This window comes from Chionomys nivalis, chromosome 1 (assembly GCF_950005125.1).
Source record: "Chionomys nivalis chromosome 1, mChiNiv1.1, whole genome shotgun sequence".
Lineage (NCBI taxonomy): Eukaryota > Metazoa > Chordata > Mammalia > Rodentia > Cricetidae > Chionomys > Chionomys nivalis.
The window spans coordinates 143,728,616-143,741,509 of NC_080086.1; the positions used below are offsets into that span (position 1 = coordinate 143,728,616).

The following is a 12,894-nucleotide window of genomic DNA, read 5'->3' on the forward strand; positions in this document are numbered from 1 at the left end:
CCCTCATTTGATTCCCAGCACCCACCCACAGTGGTTCACAACTATCTATAACTACAGTTCCGGAAGAAACAATGCAGCCTTCTGGCCTCTGAGAACACCAGGCATGCATGTCAGATGGTACTTATACATATATGCAGGCAAAACATGCATAAAAGAAAATGAATAAATCTAACAAAACACTTAAATGTGTTATTCATGACTCTAGGTTGTTTCATAATTCATAATTTTCCAGATTTCATGAAGCTATTATGGGCAAATACCATATTCCAATATTATATGGCACTCCTGGCAAGGTTGGGGGCAGTGTCTTGCAGCCCAACAACGTTATTCTTTACACAGTGAAGCCAGTGAACCCTTCCACCCTCAGAATGAAACAGACAAGTAGCTTTTGGGCAGTAGTCAAGGTTTATCTTCAGTGCTTTGTGTTTAAATGTCTAGTTTTCAGAGCTTTGGCAGTTCCAGAAACGGGTTATGGATCTGTTTTAGATAGGTGTAACCGTCTGGGATACATACATACATACATACATACATACATACATACATACATACATGTCAGAAGATCATAAATTGGAGACAACTGGGGCGTGGAGAATGTGAGCATGCTGAACATGCTGATGCTCCTGAGCCGGGCTGAGGGGGCATAACAACCGGCTGCAGCACCCAGCCACAGTCCTCTGTGTCGGCAGGCAGGAGGACCAGGCCTGAGGGGTGCTGGGACTGCCCCGGGGCAGCCCCCTAACAATGCACTGCTCAGACTTCCCCACGGTCCCATAAACCCAGTTCTTTTCAGATTTTTCCAAGAAACACTAAAGTTTCCAGTGGTCACTTCCATTTCAGGGCCCCCAGTGTCACAGAAAGCGAAGTGGCACCCTCATCACCCCTTGAAGAACAGACACGAGTGTTTTGGCCGGTGAGTGAGATGGCAGTGGAGTGTCTGCCCAGGTCTCAGAAAGTACTATAAATTTCCCGAGTTTGTGGTTGCGACTGGTCTCCCTGGAGCAGCAGCTGCCATTCATAGTTCATGCTTAACCTGCCAGCCTGAGAGAGCGTTGTGGTCTATAGACTTAAAAAGTTTATAATGGAGTCTTGAAAATTTACTTAAGAAATATGTACTTCCCCTCACAATAACAAATATTACTACAAATGGCTGTGTTAAATTATGGTCACTTAGGCATTTCTGATTTGTAGGAAAATTAAAATTAATCTTATAGCAGCTTCAGTTTCAAAATCAAAACATTGCTCTGCTGACCGCAGACTTCCAGGCTGTTAGTCAACAGTGAATGAAGTCTCCAGTGGCTACTTTTCCTTTAGAACACACTCGGTTTCTCTATGTGCAATATATACGTTAGGAAGAAAACCCTGAAAAGATCAGCTGTTTTGAATCTGGGTAATAAATCTCTTGGAAAAACAAGTTATAAAAGAAACTTCAAAGCTTTTGGTACTGTTGGGCACATGGATCATAATTTTATTATGCATTAAACTTGGCGAATAAAATCATTTACTCATTTGCCTGTGTCCAGAATTTAAACATCATTTTAAAATATTAAAAAATTCATAGAAGATGTGTTGAGATGTATTCCTTCTAATAATGTTACAAAGAAAAGGAAGCCTTTCTTGCCTCCCCTCATCCCTTCCCTGACTACTTCCTTCAGTGAGTAGACAAGGAGCCTGATTTGAATGCTTTTTTCCCATATTAAAAATAAGACTGCAATGTCTATTGACTAATATTTAGTAGCTAATTCTTGAAAAGGAACAAGTCCTGAGTGATAGCATTTGCCCATTTCTGTGGTGTTAAATATGCCCACTGTGGCAGTTCCCAGTCACCACTGGGTGCTACAGAGCAGAGACTGTGGCATCTTTTCATCCAGTGGACCCAGCATTAATGTAAGTAACCTTGAGGTCCTAGGTCAGAGTAAAATGAAGTAGGATAATTAAGAACCGGGGAACCTTTGTTTTTAATACATTTTATTTAATGAAAACTTTACATAATTTAACATTTAATAATAGTTATGTTTAACATCCCATTTATAAAGTCCCTGAAATTAAATGGCTTGCCCTTACAAGCCAGTGTTATCCGAGTCCAGTAGCCTGTCTCAGCAGGCACCACTGCAGAGCAGAGGGAAATGGGAAGACACAGCAGCCGTCCAGAATATACTCACTAGGTCGGAAGAGCAGAGTCTCCAGGGCCAACCGCCACTACAGAAGTTGGCTGAGACTTCAAGGACTCCCCTCCTGACCGCCACCTGGGTACCACTCACTCACACCTGCAGGCTCCCGGGGGAATCTCCTTGTGCATCCCCAGACCAAAACCCTTGAGAATTTGACGGCTCATCTTTAACACCAACCAGCAGGCAGTTCTCCATGGGAGCTACCGATTCAGTCTACAAGACTTGCCTGGCTTTCACGCCACTCCCCCACTCACCAATCCTGGGGCCTTGAGCAGGTCACCTCACTCATTAGTAACTGCGAAGTGAGTGTACTGCACGGGGGATCTGACTTGACTAAGGTTTCTGCTAGTTCTGAACTCCTCCTGTCTCCTGTGATCACTGAGAGCCCCTGATGGGGCCGCCCCCTAAGGAAGGCTCCTCAGACCACAGGACATTGACGTCCTCAGCTTTTCTCAGCTACAGAATGGGAGTGTTTCCAGTCATGTAGTGGAAAGGGCATGTCTGTGAAATGCCAAGGTGTATCCACATGTGGCTGGCTTGGAGCTGCCTTCCTGGTATAGCTGAGACATGGAGCCTTCTCTTCTTGCCAGAAACCACCCTGTTTCACCTCCACCCTTCTTCTTCACCTTGTCTCTTAACTGGCATCCACAGTAGTTCCTCATTTTGGGGAACATGTCCACCTCTTGACTAACAAGCATATTGAGGGAACTTGGCTTAAAGCTTTAGAGTTGAGTAAATCTCAAGTCTTCATATAGAGAAAGACTTAAGAGGCCAACAAAGGAGGATTGCCGGCTCAAAGCCAGCCCAAACTTTATAACAAAACTCTGTGTCAACCCTTTCCTCAAAGACAAGTAACATAAGTCATGCTGGGAAGAGGGACGAAGAGGTAGACCCACTGTGCTTGGGAAACACCATTTAACCAGAAATTGCACTGGTGTGGTATTCCGTGTGTGTGTGTGAGTGTGTGTATGTGTGTTACTGGAAGTGTATTATGCAGCTGTGTATTTTGTGTGTCAAGTTTGGCATGATCTATGGCTGGGGAAGACTAAGGGGGAGGAGGGTCGGTGTGATTCTTGGTGAGCATGTTTCTTGTTTAGTGCTTTACATGAGTGCCTTGTTCTCACATAGAAAGTACTTAGAAAAAGCAAGTCAAAGATAAACTGTCCGCTGTACCCCAACTAAACCACACAGGTGTGACTCTGGTGGGCAAGAAGGAACTATGGCTGCAGTTACAGTTACTTTTTGCCTGAGCTAAAAGGGTATTTACTTTTTTTAAGTAGGCATGACTGGACTGGAGAAATGGCTTAGCTGTTAAAGGCTAGGCTCACAACCAAAAATATAAAGTAATAGTGACTTTGATGCCTTTTCTTCTATTTTATTTGTGAGGTATTGATACATTTTAACCAAAGAGAAGCTGTGAGGAAGACTCTCGCATATTTTGACCAGCTTCTGTCTGACACAATAAGGACTCTCCAGGTCCACTCCCATCACTCCGTGGGTGGGATTTCTGCTTACCCAGGTCCTTTTAGAACCAACTCAAAGAATTTGACATTGAGTAAGGCTGACCAAGTACTAAGAGACACCACATTGTGGTACTTTGTAGAATAACAGTTTTTACTTTTGAGTCACTTGCAATATGACAGGCAGGTTGCCACAGTCAGTCTTCACCAAGACCTCTGCAGTGGCTGTGGTCCACTGCAGGCTAGATAGCACCGATAGGTGACTGCCGCTGGAGGCCCCACCCACAGTCCAGACATGGCACCTACTGTCTCACAAGGATGCCTGGTTCCAAAGCCCCACAGAATCCCAGACTCCTGTGAGTGTAGACAGATGGTGATGTAGGACAAGGCTCATAGTTATTATCTCTTAAGAGTATGGACTGTCAGCTTAGCTGGTTGCCAGATAAACAATGATCTATAAAAGATGTGTGACTTTACCTGCTGTAATTACAGGCGCACATCCCTGACTCTAAATGCCCCAAATATCAGACTTCTCTATTGGAGATGTTCAGCTGATAATTATACAAATATTCTAAATTTCACGAACCTTTAAATTTTCTGGTCTCAGTCTCATCAGCTGAGAGCTATCAACCTGTATTCTCATTCTACAGAGACCAACGCTAAGGTTTGGGAGATTTGCCACTTTGCCCCAACTCACAGAGTAGCCCAGCAGAGTTTAACCCTGGCGTTCTGACTCCGCATACCACACTCTTAACTAAAGTACAAGCTGTACACTTTTTTCTGCCCAATGAAATACTCGTGTTTTCTTACCATGTGAATTCCCCACCACTGAGGACAATTGGTCTTCCTGGAAGAAGCTGTATGGTTAGATTGTGGTTTTGTCCACTCCCTGGCACACAGAACACCCCATTTTCAGAACTAAGCACTGTGCCAGTTAGTGGTTCTATTTGAAATAATAAAAGGAAGCCACAGCTCATTGCCCTTTTTTCTTCTGCGCATCTACAGTTTCAGTAGAGGTTTGGAGGATGGAAGGAAAGCAGTTGAGGAGCTGAGGAACCAAATTTTCGCCTGAGAATAAACTGGTTTGGGCTCCTGGGTGCAAACGGTCCTCATTGCTCTGAGGTTCCTTGCTCAATCACTGTCATAAACCATCACCATCTTATGGCTCAAACCTATTCCTGTACAGCTCAACATAGAAAAGTCACTTTGTGTATCTGGATCTTGTTGCAGGAATCATTTAAGGAACAGACCATCTCTTTTGGTTTATGGAGACAGGATTTCTCTGTGTAAGAACCCTGGCTGTCCTGGAACTCACTTTGTAGACCAGGCAGGTCTTGCACGCACAGAGATCCACCTACCTCTGCCTCTAGAGTGCTGAGATTAAAGGTGTGCACCACCATGCGTGACGAGGAATGAGCCATCTTTGTTTCAAATATAAAAGTAGGAATTTAAAGATACTGGGACAGTATTAATATTGTTTTGTTTGATGTTCAATTGACTCTAAGAACCATCTGTTAACTTCCAAAATTTCATAGCATAGAGAAGAAAAACACTCGGGAATTTTGTAAGCAGAACGTGAAGTGGATTTGGTGAGGTGCTATGACGAAGTACACCACAGTTCATTTACAGCGAGTTGTATTGAGCTTGTCAGACTGCAACTGCTGGGGAAGACTTGGGAGGTGCAGGAGCTTCCACCTCACAGCCCAGGCAGACACCAGGGTCTGTTATTACCTGAACGCTTGCATAGTCTCTAGCCACTGTGCTCATCATGACAGTGTCCAGAAATGCAGCTGACAAAGTCTGCCTGCCACTACTACAGAAAATATCTGGTCTTTAGGTAAAGGCTACCACTTCCAAACTGTCTGGCGTCTCATGTTACATAGACTTAGGAAACATTAGATTATACAGGAATAAGAGAACAGACATTGGGAGAATACCTGAAAATGTGCAGATGAGGCGAGCAGGGCATAAGACCTCTTTCCAAAAAAAACAAACAAACAAAAAAAAAAAAACACCAACTTAGTCAGACCCATGGGCAGGATGGGGTGACCTTCCTCTTTATCCCACCCTAACACCCCTCGACTCTGCTTGAGCTGCTCAGCACAGCCATCCTGCAGCTGTGGACCTAGCAGAGCTTGGCAGTATGCTCAGACCCCGAGAAACCAGAAGCATTTCAACTCCAAATAACAATCTGGAAACCTAGAGAAACGAATGTTTTGAGGAAGCAGATGTAGATGAGACCATGGCTGTTAAGCATCAGTCCATGGTTTGAGCACTAATGCTATAGGACAGAAGCTCCCAACTCAGAAATGGCCAGGCACTTATGAATGGGTGGCCTTCTTCTGGGGAGGGGAGAACCTCCCAAGAGAAAGGCTCTTGAAAGGGAAGACATTAAGTTGAGTGCAGATCTGTATCGGGGTTTCCTGGCAGAAATATGGGCCTAATTTAGAGGAAACTGAAAAGCAACAAGCTAGAAAGGTGCTTCATTGCATGGGAAATGGCGCGCTCTCATGAGACTTCAAATGGAGCCAACCTGCTACCAAGTGTCCTCCCCAGGGCAGAGCATCTGTCAGACTCCACTGTCACTTCGAAGGCCTTGGCTGATCACCTGCAACTGTCATTTCAGATTCATGACAGATGCTGCACGCCGAGAACAGGAGTCCCTGAAGAAGAAGATTCAGCCGAAGCTTTCACTGACCCTGTCCAGCTCCGTGTCTCGAGGAAATGTGTCCACTCCACCACGTCATAGCAGCGGGAGCCTTACGCCCCCTGTGACCCCGCCCATCACTCCCTCCTCTTCATTCCGCAGCAGCACTCCAACAGGTAAGCCCGCAGCTGGGGACTCAGCTTCACGACTGATCCTTGCGTCCGTTCATCTGTTCGTTAACTTTAAGCAGTGGTGGAGTGTGTGCATGTCTATGGTGGTGGTGTCATAGGCTTTAAGACCTTACTGCTGTGTGCGAGCTAGCAATCGTGTTTCATCTGCTCAGTTTCTTGACAAGGGTAAGGCACCATGCCAGTTCACCGGCACACAGTGGGGCGCTGGGACATTCCTTATACCTATCTCCCTGTTTTTGCTTATTCTTGACATTTTTCATTATAAGGAACAAAAACACACGCCTTCTTCCTGTCAGACACTGAGCTATGGAAGTGAGCAGACCCCGTCCGATCTTTCACCTGGTAGAAGCTATTGGCATCTTCCCAAGTGTAGTGATGATTAAACACTGAAATTGGGTCAAAGCTGAAGTTAAACATATCAACTCAATCCCTGCATAAAGCAGACTGTAGGATGATGAACTTGGGTCCTGGCAATTGAGTTTCCTACTGCATCTTTTCCAAGTTCATTTGTTCCCCAGACCATCCTTCTAAACTCACTAAGAGCATCCCAGAGGGCACTCCAGTCCCTGAGGTGATCACATGCTTCACTTCAAGGCAGGGGTGTAAAGAAGGGAGTGGGGACTGGGAAGGTCATTTTTAGTCCTATCTGAGAAGCAGGGGCAGCTTGTCTTCTCTCCCATTGTAGGAATATGGACTATCACTAATCTAAGAAGACCATGAGTAAGTACAGTGTTGTTATCTGAAATCATGTCATCTAGAACTCAATGACATGAGCACCTCCAGAGCCAGCTTGCCCTGGAAGAAGAGGCTCGTGAAGAGACGGTGGAGTCAGTAAGTCATCGTGGGAAGGAAGGAGTTTTACTGGGAAACAGGGAAGGAAGTGTGTCCCACAGTACCACAGTGTCACGTGGGAGAGCCTGCGTGTCCCACAGCAGGCCACACTGCCAGGATGAGGAGGAAGCTGAGGTGGTGGCAGAGCCTAGGACACATGGCTCTTGTTAGAGATTCTGGTCAGTTCTAAGAGAAAAGCTAAGCCATTTGGGATGGTAGCAGCATCTCTTCAGCATTACCTCCTTGACTGAGACGTGCAGGTCCCACGTTCCCCTTTCTCTATCTCCTATCAAGGGAGGTAGCCAGAGTTGTACTCCTCAAAATGCACGTCACACTTTAATTAATTAGTTAATTAATTAATTAATTCACAAAATATTGGGGTAAAAGGTCCCTCTAGTGTCTGGGAAGGTGTTTGGTTCAACAGAGTTAAAGGAGAGTCCTTAGTGTGAGGCTCAATATTCATGATTATACTCCAAAGAAAAATCTGGAGAGCTCCCAGTCTTAATGGCCACTTTCATCTCATAATGGATGGATATTCTTAGTTTATCCAGAATTAAGCACTTTGGATACAGGAAAGGTGTAGTAAGCAAGGGACCTGAATTTCCTCTGAGTTCTTCAGAAATGTTATTACCTTAAGCAAGTCCCAAAGTGCTCTTGCTTGCTGAGCATTAAAGTCTTAGTCTCCCAGCACTGTCGGGAAGATTCAGGTTGTAGGGAGTGTGACCTCAGGATCCTCCTACACTCTGTTTTGTGAACACTGGCTTCCAGAATCTTTGCTTAATGTTTATCATGTAAATCTGCGAGTGCTGGATCCTCTTCCCTGTGGTTCTCTACAGTGTTTATTCATATGGAATATGAATTGTGGGGGCAAGCAGTCTCCAGCAGAATGTGTTTCATACTTGAGGTAATGCAGACTGACTCATGGCCCACACCAGATAAACAGGACTGCCCCAATTAGTGACAGGCACCTTGAGCCCCGTGAATAGCAGGACAGTTTGAAGTGAGAGTTTATTATTTTTCATGTAAGAATGTGTGGAAGAAATGGAATCATTTCTTTTCCTGCAGTCATAAAGAAATTTTTATAACACCCTGTCCGTTTTAGCAATTTCCCACCGAAAGAATTAATTTATGTCCTGGGAAAGATGTATCATTTTCAGTCTGTCAGGATCACCGTTAAGTTATTTGCTGCTTGAAGAACATTCCACATAAACATCAAAATTCAGCAGGGGAAATGGTTCCTTAAGCCCCTGGCCTGCACAGCTCCGACTGTGGGTGTCTCTCACTGTTCTGAGTGCTGTTTTACCTGCAGTTAGGGAGATGAACCTTTCTCCCTGGCTCATGTGGTTCTAGCCACTTTCATTGCCAGGTTATAAATAACAGCCCACAGTGCTGCCTCCTAAATCCACCCTTCCCGCGTCCGTACTCACAGCCTATTCTTGGGTTGGAAGTAGTGGAGCATTTCGTTTATAAGTACTTTTAAGCTGTGCCCTCTGAACAGCCTGGAGCTGCCTTCTCCAAATGTGTCTAGGTGGTTTGGACATTGACATTTGCTTTGCAATCCCCCGGACCATCTGCCACCACACAAGCAGGCAGACGTGGCATGTCTCATCAAGAGGGAACACTTCTGCTATACAGGACTTGACCCACAGGCCCAAGCTGAAATCATAAGAGATAGGGAAAAGTCAAGATAATCACAATTCAGTTCTCTGAAATCAGTGTCAGAATAATTCCCATCCCTGTGCTTTAGAAGTGGCAGTGTCAGAATAATTCCTAAGGGGCAGACAGCTCACATTGATGTTCACTCATCATTGACTGTTTTCTTTCTGTGTGATTCTGTGCTCCGTTCTAACATCAGGCCCACAGGGACAGCACTGCTACCCACGTGCAGGTGGAGCACTTCCGTGTCAATTTACACATTCCCGAATTCATGTCTGCCTTTGCAGAGAATGGGGCCTTGCTGTTGTGTCCACTCCATAGGAACCAGTATTACACTGACATCTTCAAACTGTTGTTGTGGTCATTTTGAGTCAGGACTTTTTGTAGCCTAGACTGAACTTAACTTGCTATATAGCCAAAGCTAGCCTTGAACTCATGATCCTCCTGCCTTCACCTCTAAAATACTAGGATTATAAGTGTATGCTACCATACCCAACTTGTTCCTGGGATATTCTTCCTGTGATTATTGGTGTTCAGGAGTCTGGAAGTTCTGCATTTGGACTTATTGTCTACAGACCTGCTGAAAGCATTGGCCAACTTCTTTAAGTTACATTTGCGTGTGTGTGTGTGTGTGTGTGTGTGTGTGTGTGTGTAGACTTTCAGAAATCAGTTGTCTCCTACTCTTTGAGTCCCAGGAACTGAACTTGGGTCATAAGGTTAGACATCCAGTGCTGCTGAACCATCTCGGCAGCCATTGGCCAACTTTTGCTTTCTCTTGATTGATGTATGAGTATGTGCAAATTGAAACTCCCTGTTTTGAAAGTGTATAGCACTCTGAGAAAGGCATAAGAATCTCAATGCAGGAAGTTCTGGAAGAGCTGTGAAATGGCATCTAAACGCAGGGTACTGTTGTGAATCATGGGAAACCTTGCCAGGATGACACAAGGAAATGGCTCAGAGGTCTCAGATGCATTAAATTAGTGACAGCTGTGTACAGAATAGACCCACCTGGGCTCTCTGTCTGTTTCACCTTTACACCGTAGAGGTCTCACAGCCATGGAGTTAAAAGGCAATGAAAGAAGAAGCTGTTCTTTGGAACCATTCTTACATTGTCTTTCACTGACCTTGTTAAAAAAGATTGCCTTGCCTCAGAGATTACACAATTGCTGTATATTATCTTTAGGAAGTTGTACGGGGTTGTTTAGATAGCTCTTACGTAGCCAAAACCATCCTCAGTTCACTATGTTTTAAGATGACCTTAAACCCCTGATCCTCTTTGCCTCAACCTCCCAAATGCTGAGATCACAGATGTGCAGCCCTGTGCCCAGCTGCTTAAAAATTCTTGTTAGACCTTCAGCCATGCAGCCATACAGCCATCCAGCCATCCAGCCATGCAGCCATATACAGCCATGCAGCCGTCCAGCCATGCAGCCATCCAGCCATCCATCCGTCCAGCTAACTAGCCATCCAGCTAGCTATCCAGCCAACACAGAAATTTAATTTGATTCTGCCAGACTTAAAACACAAGGCATGTAAAGGCACTGGAACGGCAGCTCGCCCTCACCATGGCAACTCCTTTCTACCTCACTCGCTGCTCACATAGCTTGTCATAGCTTAAGATGTTACCAGTTTAATTTAAGGCTTTGTCTAAGGGTGAGCTGAGTGCAGAGAACTGGTGCTTACATAGTCAGAATTACAAATAAATCACTGGTGAAAGTGACGCCTCTCCCCTGGCCAGCACAGTAGTGTTTATGCTCATGAACAGCTACTATGTAGCTACCTCATCGTCGTGTCCTTTCAGAGTCTGAGTTCTCTGATCTATTCTTAGTTCATGGCATCCTAGCTGTGACTGAATCTATGAAGAGACCTAAAGTATACAGTAGTCACAATTAATAAAGAGTGACCAGAGGAGCACACTGCCCAGCTCACAACAGTGTCGTAGGTCATAGGAGTACAGGGACTACAGGGAAGACGCTTGCCCTCTGTGATGATGGCGGAGCGCGAGAGCAGAAGTCGGTCGCTGTCTATTACAAACATATGAGGCTCTGGTTTGGGCTAACAGCCCTGCCTTGAAAAGTGGACTGTCTTGTAGTGGGAGCTGCGGGCTGTGTTCCTGTTGCCCCAGCTCCTGGTTGCCTGGCTAGCTTATGCCCCGAAATAACAACACACAAACTGTATTCTTTTAAACACTGCTTGGCCCATTATATCTAGCCTCTTCTCGGCTAACTCTCGCACCTGGACTAGCCCATTTCTAATAATGTGTGTAGCACCCAAGGTGCGCTTACCAGGAAGATTCTAGCCTACATCCATCCTGGGTCGGAGCTTCATCGCATCTGCCTCTGAGAGGAGCTGCCCTGCATCTGAGCTCACTTTCTCTTCCTCCCAGCATTCTGTTCTGTTTACTCCACCCACCTATGTTCTAACCTATGAGGGCCAAGCAGTTTTTCTTTATTAGCCAATGACCTTCCTCCATCACTGTCTGGGGCTGGAGGGGTGGCTCAGCAGTTAAGAGCACTGGCAGAGGTCCCGTCCGTGCTCAGTTTCCAGCACCCACATGGCAGCTCACAGTTGTCTATTACTCAACTTCCAGGGGATCCAACACCATCACACAGACATACAGGCAGGCAAAACACCAATGCACATGAAATAAAAATCAATCAATCAATAAAAAAGAGGCAGAAGGGGAGGGACTATCTAGAGCCTGAGAGACCTTCCCTAAAATCTTCCTATGGAGAAGCTGGACTTGATTAGTCATAAAAGGACTCCCATGGAGCCGGAAGAGGAGACCCAGCCTCTGTCCCCCTATCTGTGTTTGGGACCACTAGAGACCTTTTCCTGACCTCAGATCTGTCTGCCTGTTTGTTTACATTCTGCTTTTTCTTATCTTCCTCTCCAGTGTGTGATAGACTAGTAGAAACTGTTGCCTGAGAATCTTGAGCTTTGCTCTCTTCTCCTGCTTCCCTGTGCTGGGGATAACACCTGGGCCTCAAGCAGGCTAGGCATGTATCCTGCTGCTGAGCCACACCCCCAGCCTTGTGGCTGCTTTTAATGTCTTCTTGCTTCTCAAAGTGCTTAGAAGAGCAAAGAAGACAAAGATATAGGGTTTACTCTATTTTATATAACTACTGCTAGGTCCCACTTACAAGAAGTCTTCCCAAACAACGCTGTTCTTAACTGGAAAGAAACTATCAAACGCAGGTGATCTGTAATGGTCACAGTACATTTATGTGTTTAGCACAACATTCTCGGTCATTGTGTAATTTGTTCTTAGTTAACACTTGATGAGACACAACATTATTAACATCACTTTAAAGAGGCTTGAATAACTTGCTCGAAGTGGGTGTTTCCCAAGCAGGGTAGCCCATTTCACACAGCACTGGGATCTTTCATTGGATGTATTTATTGAGTATGTCTTGTTATAAAATAGTGTACTGAGTATTGGGCATTCAGAGAGCGTAAGGCATACCCCTGTGTGTTAAAATGTGCATCCCTCAGTAGAAGCCAGTTAAACACATGTTGGAGAACAATGGCTACAATGTGTTACACAGGAGAGCTGGGCAGCACCACTGACTGGCAAGACAGGATGGAGGTGACGCGTAGGTCGTGCCAGTGCTGTCTCTGTCTGAAATGCCAAACACAGAGGAAATAAGGTAAGATGGCATTGGAGAGAAAGATATGTGGAGACTTCAGAGCCCCAGATCATTATGAAATCTCAGCTTAGGGAACCAGTAACCGCCTTGGATATGTTGACAAAAGGTGGTACGTAAATCTAGAGTTTTCCATCATATTGAGTGAGGTAACTGAGACCCAGAAAGACAAATATAATATGTATTCACTCAGAAAGGCTTTTGGACATAAAGCAAAGAAAACCAGACTACAAATCACAATCCCAGAGAACCTAGACAACAAAGAGGACCCTAAGAGAGACATACATGGATCTA

At 45.1% G+C, this 12,894-nt stretch overlaps 1 protein-coding gene across 1 annotated transcript in view; it reads left to right on the plus strand.

Annotated features, from left to right (window-relative positions):
* Jazf1 (JAZF zinc finger 1) overlaps positions 1–12,894 on the plus strand; it is a 309,997-nt gene that overhangs the window by 253,241 nt on the left and 43,862 nt on the right. The window contains exon 3 of the mRNA XM_057787211.1: positions 6,255–6,451. Coding sequence (XP_057643194.1) covers positions 6,255–6,451 — 197 coding nt within the window. The remainder of the gene's footprint in view (positions 1–6,254; positions 6,452–12,894) is intronic.